This window comes from Rhineura floridana, chromosome 8, assembly GCF_030035675.1.
Source record: "Rhineura floridana isolate rRhiFlo1 chromosome 8, rRhiFlo1.hap2, whole genome shotgun sequence".
In the NCBI taxonomy this organism is placed as follows: Eukaryota; Metazoa; Chordata; class Lepidosauria; order Squamata; family Rhineuridae; genus Rhineura; species Rhineura floridana.
Window position 1 is genome coordinate 28,003,926 of NC_084487.1, and position 13,324 is coordinate 28,017,249.

Genomic DNA, 13,324 nt, shown 5'->3' on the forward strand with positions numbered 1-13,324 from the left:
TATTTCATGGTCTATAATTACTTTTTTGTATGTTGCATTTTCTGCTGCTTTCTCACTTCTGCTTTATACAGTCACATCTAAAAGCCAACTAGTATCTTCCTTCTCAAACACATGAAATTTTTTTAAAAATCTGGAAAAGATATCCTCACTTTGTATTCCTGTTGTTCCTTGCAGACGGATCTGATTGTGAGGTCAAGAAATGAATACCTAGATTTGTATATGTAGCAAAATTATAAATGCAAGTAGCCCAGTCTAGGGACAAACATTGTTGAGTTTATGTGCACACAAGAGCTTTGCTAGTGACTTCAATGGTAATTGAAGCAATGAAACAATATAGGAGACGGCTTGAGTGCAGATGGAGACAAACTCCTGGTGGATGCAATTACACACTGGTAAGTACCTATGGTAAGCTGTATTTAGGGGCAGTGAGGGCAGCAAAAAAACAATATTTTGCTGCCACTATCAAATCATCAATCTGCCACCCAGCGGAGCTCTTCAGAATTGTCCAGGGGCTGTTACACGCTGGCCCCAAGAACATGGTAAAACCATCTGAGGCCCCCTGTAAGAAATTTGCTAGGCACTTCCAGGATAAAATGTTTAGCATCCGCCAGGACTTAGACTCCAGTGTTATAGCAGGTGAATCAAGCAATGTATTCAGAGCACAGCCTTGTCCTGATTTTTTGGATGAGTTTCAGTTGGTACAGCTTGAGGACATTGACAAGGTGCTTGGACAGGTTCGTGCAGTCACGTCTGTGCTAGATTGTTGCCCTTCTTGGCTAATAAAAGCTAGCAGGGATGGAACAGCCAGCTGGGCCAGGGAAGTTATTAATGCCTCTCTGCGAGAGGGGGTGCTCCTTGGCTGCCTGAAAGAGGCGGTAGTGAGACCACTCCTGAAGAGACCCTCCCTGGACCCAGAAAATCTTTAGGCCAGTGGCAAATGTTCCATTCCTGGGCAAGGTCCTTGAACAAGTGGTTGCAGGCCAGCTTCAGACACTCTTGGATGAGACTGGTTATCTGGATCCATTTCAGTCAGGTTTCAGGCCTGGTTTTGGCACAGAAACAGCCTTGGTCGTCCTGTATGATGATCTCTGTCGGGAGAGAGACAGGGAGTGTGTGACTCTGTTGATTCTCCTTGATCTCTCAGCGGCTTTCGATACCATCGACCATGGTATCCTTCTGGGAAGACTGCCTGAGTTGGGAGTGGGAGGGACTGCATGGCGGTGGTTCCACTCTTACTTGCCGGGTCGGCTCCAGAAGGTGGTGCTTGGGGAACATTGCTTGGCACCCTGGACTCTCCAGTATGGGGCTCCGTAGGGGTCAGTTCTGTCCCCCATGCTGTTCAACATCTACATGAAACAGTTGGGTGTGGTCATCCAGAGCTTTGGAGTGCATTGCCATCAGTATGCTCATGACACGCAGCTCTATTTCTCCTTTTCATCTTCTTCAGGTGAGGCTGTCAATGTGCTGAACCGGTGCCTGTCTGCGACAATGGACTGGATGAGGGCTAATAAACTGAGGCTCAATCCAGACAAGACTGAGATGCTGTTAGTGGGTGGTTCTTCTGACTGGATGATGGGTGTCCAACCTGCCCTGGATGGGGTTGCACTCCCCCTGAAGGAGCAGGTTTGTACCTTGGGGGTTCTCCTAGAATCATCTCTGTCAGTTGAGGCTCAGGTAGCCTCAGTGGCATAGAGTGCCTTCTACCAACTTCAGTTGGTGGCCCAACTATGTCCCTATCTGGACAGGGATAACCTGGCTTCAGTTGTCCATGCTCTGGTAACCTCTAAATTAGATTACTGCAATGCACTCTACGTGGGGCTGCCTTTGAAGGTGGTTCAGAAACTGCAGCTTGTGCAAAATGCAGCGGCCAGATTGGTAACAGGGACCAGACGGTTCGAACATATAAAACCTATTCTGGCCTGCTTGCATTGGCTGCCTGTTTGTTTCTGAGCTCGATTCAAAGTGCTGGTTTTAACCTATAAAGCCTTACACGGCTTGGGACCACAATACCTGATGGAACGCCTCTCCCGACATGAAGCCATCTGTGCACTACGCTCAAGATCCAAGGCCCTCCTCCGGGTGACTCCTCCGAGGGAAGCTGGGAGTCTGGCAACAAGGGAGAGGGCCTTCTCAGTGGTGGCCCCCAATTATGGAATGATCTCCCTGATGAGGTGTGCCTGGCACCAACACTGTTATCTTTTTGGCACCAGGTCAAGACTTTCCTCTTCTCCCAGGCATTTTAGCATGTGTTTTTAAATTGCGTTTTAAAAATGTGTTTTTAAATTTGTATATTTGTTTTTAATGTTTTTAATTGTTGTAAACCGCCCAGAGAGCTTTGGCTATGGGGTGGTATACGAATGCAACAAACAAACAAACAAATTTTTATAAAATTCTTCCTACCCATAAGAGCTGTTCAGGACTGTGACAAACTGCCTATAGAACAGATCAGTTTTTGCCATTGAAGTGAATGGGAGAAGCCGGCTTGTATAAGAACTCTATATATTGAACCAAAGTCATTGGATTGATAGCCAAATATTAGAAAATTAATAAATATTTATTTTATTTTGCAGCTGTTTTGGCTTTCTTTGCAAAAGGGCCTTCTGAGCTGTTGGGGTGATACAGTTGATATTTTAAGGCATTTATATGTAGCTCTAAGGGTTAAGCTTTTTTAACATAAATGCTGATATTTATTGCTTTTCAGAAGCAAGTTTCAATAGGAACACAAAAAGAGCACAAGATGTATGAGTGTGAGCAAAACCATGCCATAATTCTTCCAGTTTCTGTCAGATGAAATGGCCCCATTGTGAACTGCCTCTGTGTAATATTTTCAAAGCTATGTTCTCAAACGGGGTGCCTAGAAGGAAGACAAGAAAAATAAAATGTTTTTGAACAGTTTCACAGAAATTATCATAGGACTTCAGAATATAACAACACTGAATACATGACACTACATGCACTTGTAAGCCTCTGTCATGGTATTTGTGTGCCATGTATGAATGCAAGAGAGCACCATTTTAAAACGTATTTATTTCAGGATTTATTAACATCAGTGGGATCCTTAACATGGTATTTAAATAGACCCTTGATAGCCAGTTAGGATGGAAATTGCCTTAATGGGAGATAACATGCGATTTGAATGGGATTCAAGAATCTAAAAAAACAGCTGAGAATTGAGATTTTAAAAGGCTTTCACCTTGTGACTGGGCTTAATTTGAGGGTAATAGTTTGTAACAGATACACTGTTCATTTGCTTAATTTTTTTCTGTTGGCTTGGTATTAGGTGGTTTCTTATTGTGTAACACTTTCCAGGGACTATCATGACTAGAAGTTGAAAGTAAGTTTTATTCACTCCATAGTTTGTAAAAGGGGCATATTTTCTGAATTGCTTGAATGGAGTTCCAGATCTTCTTGAATTAATCAGACTTCAGATTTTTATTCTAGTCGATATTTGTATTACACAAGAAATAATTTTTCTATTTTTAATTGGTTTAATTGTTTTTTATATATGCAATTGTTTTAACAGTTTTATATAGGCAATTGTTTTATATATGTCTTTATTCCAAAATTGCTTCAAGATGCTTCATATGAAGTGGTTTGTAAATGAAATAAATAAAAATGATAATAATTTGTATACATGCATACATTTTTATTTACGGTCGTTGACCAATCATACACATACATACAAATATGAATACATTGAGATTAAAAACATGAATTTGAAATCTCATATGCAAAATACAGCATAAAACTTATACGAAGAGGAGACTTTAAATCCTATTTAGCTAAGAACATAGTGCCTTTACCATCTGCTTCTTTATATTGCATGCACCAGCACAGAATTTCGCTACCCTAAGGGTTGTTTCCTTCCTAAGATCTGAAAGGAGGAGTGAGACATATGATGTATCAGGACTATGGGACAGAGTTTGTAAGATTGGGGCAATATAATAAGCACGAGTGTCCTTGTAGTATGAGCAGTAAAGAAGAACATGGGTAATTGTTTCAACCTCCCCCGACTGGCATGGACATCGGCGTTGGGAGTATGGGATATGCTGGTATCTTCCCTCCAGTAAGGCTGACGGGAGTGCGTTTAAGTGGGCCAGGGTAAAGGCTCTACGGAGCCTAGGGATATCCAAGGCGTAAAGGTATGTTTCGGGGGCAAAGTTGATATTAAAATTTACTGGAAACTGGTAAGTTGCCACCCGAGCTTTGTCATTTTGTAGGGCTACATCCCTTATCCTATTTTTGATCACTTCTTTAGCCTTAATGGGGCCCAACTGGGCCAAGGCTAAGCGAGAGAACCCATAATGGTGTAGTTTTTCCTCAACTTGGCTTGCCCACCCGCGTGTCAGATTGTCTGTTAGGATCAGCGGGGTTAGTCCCAGCATGTTAGCATTTAGCTTGATCCAATAGTTGAATATGTTTATCCACATTCGGGCTTCAAGGGGAATTAGCCCGACTTCCAATCTATATATGGCATTGGGGATGCCACATGGGGCACCAAGAATAAAGCGTAAAATTTTTGATTGAACTGCCTCCAAGGGGTGAACATCTTTATAGATGCATACCTGTGAACCATAAAGTAGCTGGGCCATCACCTTACCCTGGAATACTTTAATAGCCGAGGGGATGTAGGCACCTCCCTTCGTATGGAAAAACCTGAGTATAGGAGTAGCGGTTTTACGGGTGTTCTCTATTAGGTGGGCAGTTTGTGCTCTCCAAATGCCAGTTGATTGAAAGACTACACCCAGGTACTTGTAGATCTTAACTTGTTCGATGTCGTGTCCATTGATAGTCCATCTGCGGTTGGTGTACTTTTTAGAAAAGACCAAGATTTTGGTCTTTTCATAGTTTATTGTGAGCTCCTCTTTGCAATATGCCGTGAAGGCACGGAGTGGTCTTCAAAGTCCCACTTCAGAGTAGGATAATATTACTGTATCATCCGCATATAGAAGAGCTGGTATTGGTCGGTTCGCTAGTTTAGGAGGGTGAGTGTCAGTATTCAGAAGGGTAGGGGCTAAGGCGTTGATATAAAGGTTAAAAAGGAGAGGGGCCAGGATACAGCCCTGTTTCACTCCTTTATTTAGTGGGACCGGGGCCAAGAGATGCCCCTGCGGATTGCATCTGACTCTCAGGGCGTTTTGTTCATGCAGTGTACGTATTAGTAACAGTAGTCTGCGATCCAAAGAGGAGGCTTCCAGCTTTGCCCACAATTTGTTCCGGGGAACGCTGTCAAATGCGGATTTGAAGTCCACAAAGGCTGTGTATAGCGCTTCTCTTGGCCTGCAACTATATTTCCTGATCAGATGGTGCAGAATCAGGCATTGATCGATTGTGGAGTGGCCTGGCCTAAAGCCCGCTTGCTCTTCAGTTAGTATATTGTCCTGGTCTATCTAGTCCCAGAGTTTCCATAGCAGATGCTTGGCGTAGAGCTTACTTACTGTACTCAGGAAGCTAATTGGACGATAGTTGGAGGGGTCATCCTTTCGTCCCTTTTTATGAATTGGGATGATGACAGCCAGGCCCCAATCTGTCAGGATCTGGGCTGTCTGATCAATAAATGTAAAGAGTGAGGCCAGGAGAGGGGCCCACCAGTCTATATTGTTCTTAGTTAGTTCTGATGGGACGCCATCGATCCCGGGCAAATAATTTGTATACCATGTCTCATGAAATGCATTTATTTAGGAATACAGTAGGGCCCCACTCATACGGTGGGTTACGTTCTGGACCCCCGCTGTAAAGCAAAAACCGCTGTAAAGCGGAACTCATTGAATAGAATGGTGCGCAATGCCTGAAAACTGCTGTAAAAGTGGAACAAGCGCCATATGAGTGGGGCTTTAGTCTAATTGCATCTAATTGAGACCGCTGTATTAGTGAAGCGCTGTAAAGCGAAGCCCTACTGTATAAATCTAGTCTTGCCTTTTACATGCATCCTCTCTCTCTTTAATGCACACAAACACAGATCTCACTTTCCCTCTTCCTTCATCAGTTAGGTTTGAATAAAGCATTTCAGCTTTTTTCAAGCCTAAATGCTGAGGGGTGTGTGATCTCCATGCACATTGCATCTGGGAGAGAAAGATTTACATTTCCTGTAACGTCTTGCTCCTTGGTCCAAACAGCAGTTGTGCTTGAAAACAGCCTTCTATTGACACCAGTATAAGGCTGTTTTCAAGCCTAATTCCAGAATGGGGGGCATTTTCACTGTGGGGGTTGCAGTGCAACATTTTGACATCAGTGGGAGTAAGTTCATTTAGGTTGTATCTGAGCTTTAGGGAGGATTGTTTGTTGATAGAAATACCATATATAGGCCCAGTTGCCATGTAACGCTAAGCCAAACCATGAGCAGTAAACCAAGAACAAGCCTTGATTACAGTTCATGGTTTGTCTGGTGAAAGACAAACCATGAATTTGGGCTTAGCCATGGGTAGAGAGCAGCAGCAGGTCCAGGGAAGGAGTGTTGCAACTCTTATCTTTGCTTTGGAAACCTGCATGTTTCCTAATTTGTGCTAACCATGGTTTGGCTTAGCATTACATGCAAATTGGGCTTATATATGGTATTCCTATCAACAAATAATCTACCACTAGGTTGCTAGTTACTCCCCACTTTGATTTAAGAGCGTTGACTTCACTGCTCAATCTCTGATTGCTGCCAAAGAGATATTATCTCTCCCAGTAGTTGAGAGGAGCAGCTAAACACCAATCAACAGGAAATACTGGAAACAAAACTTTCAAAGTATCCTGGACTCATGCATAAATAAGCAACAGACAGCTTGCCAGATGCAGTGCTGTTGTCTCTAGCAACAATGTTTGGGGGACTTGAGGGCATTTTATGACCTCCCTCTCCAAAAAACCCCCACACACAGAATGAGATTGCTAAACAGAGGGATCAGAGATAAAGATGATGATGATGAGGTGTTGAGGAGCCTTGGGGCCCAGAATTTGTGTGTGTGTGTGGGCCTGATATATATGTGATCTATTTGTCAGCTTGTCCTGATATATCATTCATTGGAGATCACTCGTGGCTGAGTAAGATTCCCTTTTAGGGTAAGGTCTTTAAGAGTGGGTCCGTACATGACTGTGGAGGCCAATTCTGGATCCACACAGCCTCCCACAGTGAGGACATACGTTTCCAGATGGAAGATGGTCACTATGAGGATTTGCTTGATGTGCCTTCCGCTTAGCTCATTTGTCCCTTTCGCCCTGTACTCATGCTTCTTCAAAGTCCATAGCACCTTTGATAATGGACGACCTCCAATTGGGATGCTCATGAGCCAAAGCTTCCCAGTTCTTGGTGCTCATGTTACATTTTTTTAGATTAGCTTTAAGAATATCTTTAAACCTCTTTTGCTGTCCACCGATATTCCATTTTCCATCCTTAAGTTAGGAGTAAAGTAGCTGCTTTGGAAGACGGTGATCCGGCATTCGAACAACATGGCTGGTCCAGTGAAGTTGATGTTGGAGGATCATTGTTTCAACACTGGTGGTCTTTGCTTCTTCTAATACTCTAACATTAGTCTGCCTATCTTAGCCAAGTTAATGTGTTAGAGCCAGAGCTTGGAAGTAACTCATTAAAAATAATGAGTTACTTGTAATGCACTACATTTTTGCGTAACGAGAGGGTAATTTCGTTACATTTGCTTGTAACAGAACGAGTGTTAACTTAATTACTCTTCAGCTGTAACTGTAACATTTCCAACATTCCATTTACCATTACTTGGGGGGAGGGGAAGTCTGCTCCTCTGATTGGTGGCCAAAAGAATGTGCCTCCCACATGGAGAGCCAGACTACAGAAGCAGAATGGAGGTGAAGAACTGAGGTGAGTGGCGATGGTGTGTGCGCGTGCGCATGCGTGCGCATGCGTGCGCCTCCACCGCTTGTTCTGCCGCCCCTTCCTGCCTGTTTCCTCCTCTCCTCTTGTGCCTATCGCTGGCTGCCTCTCCCCTCCCTGCTTGTCGCTGCCTCTCCCCCGTGCCTGTCGTTGTCTCTCCCCTCTCTGGATGTCATTGCCTCTCCCCACGTGTGTGTCGTTGCCTCTCCCCACGTGCGTGTTGTTGCTTCTTTCTTCCCTGCATGTCATTGCCTCTCTCCTCCCTGCGTGTCGTTGCCTCTCTCCTCCCTGCATGTCGTTGCCTCTTCCCCGTGCCTGTCGTTGCCTCTCTCCCTGGGTGTCGTTGCCTCTTCCCCATGCGTGTCATTGCCTCTCTCCTCCCTGGGTGTCGTTGCCTCTCCCCACGTGCGTGTCGTTGCCTATTCCTTCCCTGGGTGTTGTTGCCTCTCTCCCTGGGTGTCGTTGCCTCTTCCTTCCCTGGGTTTCGTTGCCTCTTCCTTCCCTGGGTGTTGTTGCCTCTCTCCTCCCTGCGTGTCGTTGCCTCTTCCCCGTGCCTGTCGTTGCCTCTTCCCCGTGCCTGTCGTTGCTTCTCTCCTCCCTGGGTGTCGTTGCCTCTTCCCCGTGCCTGTTGTTGCCTCTCTCCTCCCTGGGTGTCGTTGTTGCCTCCCCCACCCTGCTTCTCATTGCCTCTCCCCTCCCTGCGTCTCGTTGCCTCTTCCCTCAGCACAGAGGAAAGGGTCCCCAAATTATGCAAGAACAGACAAAGTCAATACTACAAGAGTAAGTAATTGTATTGGTAGAAATTATGATAGTACATAAGAAACAAAAAGTATACATATATATATATGAAATAGAGCAATATTAACAAAATATGTGCAAAAAAGACTCAGGGAACTTCCAGAAGATTTGTTTATTGAACATTCAACCTGATTTGTTTGCAGGGAGATTTGATGACATTGCATCAAAACAAGCCTTGTCCCTTTCCAGTGCATTTTCCTGTTACTTTTCTCATTGCAAAAAAATCTGATATTCAGTGGAAGGTTTGTGGCGCAAGACCCCCTCATCAACTACAATTGTATAACCTGAGTTTGCTGGTATGTGACTGAGTCCCACCCAAAACTAGTGGCAGTCTGAAAGTGCCTTTATGTAGTAGCCAAAAAATATATTGGAAATGCAAATATTCTTTTCAAGCTGAAGCTAAGAAGAATGTATTACAGAGTTGTTGGATGGGATCTCCAGATTACATTCTGTTCCTTTGCTTCATCAAAACCAATTCAGAAACGAGTGTGTAAATGTAGCTCACATATAATAAATGAGTTCTTCTACATATCTTAGAGCACTATCACTTCTGCAAATATATCTGGATGCCTACTATGCAGGAAGTGAGGGGAAGGCAGAAGTGAAGAAGCCTAGGCCAGGAAGCTTGTGCCATCAGCTCCTGGGGTTGGCCTGGAAAATATTCTGTATTTGTTGCTTATTCAAAATATTTTAAATGCCTCCCCCCCTGTCTGTATATTGATTTTTAAATAGTAGCAAAAGACAATTGGGTTGCATGATGAGGATCAAAAGTTCACAACACTCTTCACCCCTCCATAACTCCAAGAAATTGGTCCTAAATTTAAACTATAAAAAAGAACAAATATGACACATTGGCTGTACATATGCATGCATGCATGTCCTCACACACAGAGTTAATTTTCATTTAGGCTGCCTATCTAATACAGAAACTTCATACATTTTGACTGTTATGTCCTTGAATATAAGAATCAAAACTGGTTACAGAAACAGCTAGCAGCCCTTGTTTGTGATCAGGGTGGTGGTGGGGAAAAGTCAGTGCAGTTATGAAGCCAAAATTCAACAGTGCAGTCCATAAAGGTGGCAACAACAGTGGGTCTAGACATCAAGCAACTTTCTTCTGATGACAAGTACAGATAGGCAGAAACAAGAGCCGTCCAAGAATTATGATCTGCACTGGCTGAGCTACATTCCAGTATTACCATGTACAACTGAATGTTTACTCCTGTTGCAAACCATTGTTGTTATGTGCCTTCAAGTCGATTACGACTTATGGCGACCCTATGAATCAGAGCCCTCCAATAGCATATTTCATGAACCACCCAGTTCAGATCTTGTAAGTTCAGGTCTGTGGCTTCCTTTGGAATCAATCCATCTCTTGTTTGGCCTTCCTCTTTTTCTACTCTCTTCTGTTTTCCCCAGCATTATTGTCTTTTCTAGTGAATCATGTCTTCTCTGTTGTGCTGTGTGTGTTTGTGTGCTTAATTTAGTTTAAAACAACACAGCAGCAGCAGCAGAGTAACAGCAGATGTTGAAATGCAAGTGTGCCAGCATGTGTGTGCATTTACCTAAGAAAGCAGGCTTACACTGCACCAGCATCACTGAGACTTGAGACTTAGTAAAATAAGAAAAGCTAGTTTATTTATAGAAATACATAGTAGATAGAAAGGCATACCTAGTTCTAACTAACTAGCTAAGTTGGAGGCGTAACACCCAGGTGCGGGAATTAGCCCCATGCTAGGAGAGAGAGCAGAGACAGAGAAGGAAGGAAGTGGAAAGGGCAGAAGGAGGAAGGGCAGGTAAGCTTCCCTAAAGACTTAACAGTCTAGCAACAGAAGGAAGTCAGTCAGAGCATCACAGGTAAAGGTAAACAAGCCTATCCATCTGGAGGACCCTAGCTCTATCTCCCTTCTGGAACACAAACAAAAGAACAAAACAGGAGTTGCTCTTGCCCCACTTCCAACATTCTCATGATGTGTCCAAAGTATGATAACCTCAGTTTTATCATTTTAGCTTCTAGTGACAGTTCTGGTTTAATTTGTTCTGACACCCAATTATTTGTCTTTTTCACAGTCCATGGTATGCACAAAGTTCTCCTCCAACACCACATTTCAAATGAGTTGATTTTTCTCTTACCCACTTTTTGCACTGTCCAACTTTTACATCCATACATAGAGATTGGGAATATCATGGTCTGAATGATCCTGACTTTAGTGTTCAGTGATACATCTTTGCATTTGAGGACCTTTACTGCCCTCCCCAGTCCTAGCCTTCTTATTTCTTTACTATTGTCTCTATGTTGGTTAATGACTGTGCCGAGGTATTGATAATCCTTGACAAGTTCAATGTCCTCATTGTCAACTTTAAAGTTACATAAATCTTCTGTTGTCATTACTTTACTCTTTTTGACGTTCAGCTGTAGTCCTGCTTTTGTGCTTTCCTCTTTAACTTTCATCAGCATTCGTTTCAAATCATTACTGGTTTCTGTTAGTAGTATGATATTGTCTGCATATCTTAAATTATTGATATTTGTCCCTCCAATTTTCACACCTCCTTCATCTTGGTCCAGTCCTTCTTTCCATATGATATGTTCTGTGTACAGATTAAACTAATAGGGTGATAAAATACTCCCCTGTTTCACACCCTTTCCAATTGGGAACCAATCGGTTTCTCCATATTCTATCCTTATAGTAGCCTCTTGTCTAGAGTATACATTGCGCATCAGGACAATCAGATGCTGTGGCACCCCCATTTCTTTTAAAGCATTCCATAGTTTTTCATGATCTACACAGTCAAAGGCTTTGCTGTAATCTATAAAGCACAGGGTGATTTTCTTCTGAAATTCTTTACTCCTTTCCATTATCCAAACGTATGTTTGTGATTTAATCTCTGGTGTCTCCTCCGTTTCTAAATCCAGCCTGGACGTCTGGCATTTCTCGCTCCATATATGGTAAGAGCCTTTGTTGTAGAATCTTGAGCATTACTTGTTGACGTGTGTGCGTTGTTGCGTGAAACAGCATACATTACGTTGGAGTTAAGTTGAGCAAGAAACTTCTTCAGAGCATGAGAGCATGTTAAGAGTCTTTATTAAGACATTATGGCCAAAGGCTTAAGAGTAAATACATGTAGAGTTTCTTCACCCCCCTTCTGGTACCTCTCTCTCTAAAGGTAAACACAGAAGAGAACCTCTCAGTTCAGAAGCAATACACAGAAGACACAGCTTAACACAGATAGCTGCTAGAACTTTTCCCAGTTTATCGCGATGGCTACCATAGCAACGGCCTTGGCAGTCCGTTCCCAGACTGGGCAAAGACATAACTCCCCCTAGTTACAGTTTTTCAGACTTGATGGAAAACAAACTCAGTGACAGTGCGGTTCAATGGTCAACAATCCCCCCTTTTTCCCCCATCATGTCTGTAACTCATTACAACAATAACAACAATACATTTCTCCAATACATCTTGCAATACAGTTCCAAATTACATCTCAGTACATTACAGTACATTTCAGAACATCTCTGTACATTTAGCTAGAACTTTATTCAATCAGATTTCAACTCATTCCAAGCCTTGTCACCAGTTTGCCAAAATTCTCCTCACACAAAGGCTTGGTCATTATGTCAGCCACCATGTTTTGTTTCTTGCTGCTCCAGTCAATGCATGACCCGTGCCACATCACAACTATGCCAGAGGTTGACTTACGACTGCTCAGTTCCCCTGCATGATCTGCATCCACAAAACATTCAAGACCTCCTGTCTTTGCTCCTGACAAAACCAGACTCTTTGTCTTCATGCCTTTCAGATTTATGTCAAGATCTGGTTTAAATGTTTGCGCTTGTGTTTCTGGACACCAAACTCTGAAATATGCATTCTCTTGTGCTCTAGGTGCACGTTTGCCACGTCTCTTACCCTGTGGCTTGTAAACTCGGCTGCGATGCACTCTTTCAGGCATCAGCCTGACTGCATTACATGAATACTGTGGCTGTGTGCTTTTAACAGCTGTCTTCTTACAGCTCTGACCGTCATTCTCTTTCTGCCCCATTAAACTCAAGGCATCAGCACACTTCACACCCACGGTCATTCTAAACAGCCCTTGTGTCATAAAACCCTGACAGACAACTTTGCCTCTTCTCTGCACAAAACATTTTCCTCTATCAAATGTTACACAATACCCAGAATTCACCAGTTTTTGAACTGATAAAATATTATGTGCCAATTCCGGAACAAACAAACATTCTGACATTATCCCAAGTTTATTAAATCTCACCAGTCCTCGGGCTTCCACCCGTTTCTGTGATCCATCCGCAAGTTGCACAAAATCCTGCACTTCTTCTGAAGCATAAAACAAACTTCTGTCTTTGATTAATATATGGCTTGCCCCGCTGTCAACAAGCCAGTCAATAGGTGCTAAAGTTTGTGGCTTCTGTTTACAAACAAAGTTCACACTTCCCTGCTTCAAGCCTCCGTCCCTGGAGTTTCGCTTGACTGCACAGTCTTTCTGGAGATGCCCACGAGCCCCACAGGCATAACAAGCCTTCAGCCTTTGATGCTCTTGCTTGTTTTCCTGTCTGCTGCTGCTTTCTTCTTTCAGCTTGGCTCTTTGCTTTTCCTCAGCACTTTTTGCCTCTTGTCTCCACTGCCATTCCTGGGTCAGCTTTTCCTCAATAAAGGCAACGTTCAGACCTCCGTCAGGCATGGCTTCGAA

The 13,324-nt window shown here is 43.3% G+C and overlaps 1 protein-coding gene across 10 annotated transcripts in view; it reads left to right on the forward strand.

Moving 5' to 3' along the window:
- Positions 1-13,324, forward strand: part of BICD1 (BICD cargo adaptor 1) — a 274,507-nt gene that overhangs the window by 16,668 nt on the left and 244,515 nt on the right. Inside the window, exon 3 of one of the 10 annotated variants that reach the window (XM_061638724.1) lies at positions 1,448-1,534. The exons of the other annotated variants lie outside the window; for them this stretch is intronic. Coding sequence (XP_061494708.1) covers positions 1,448-1,468 — 21 coding nt within the window. The 3' untranslated portion in view covers positions 1,469-1,534. Of the gene's footprint in view, positions 1-1,447; positions 1,535-13,324 lie in introns of those variants that run through there. 10 annotated transcript variants of the gene reach the window in all.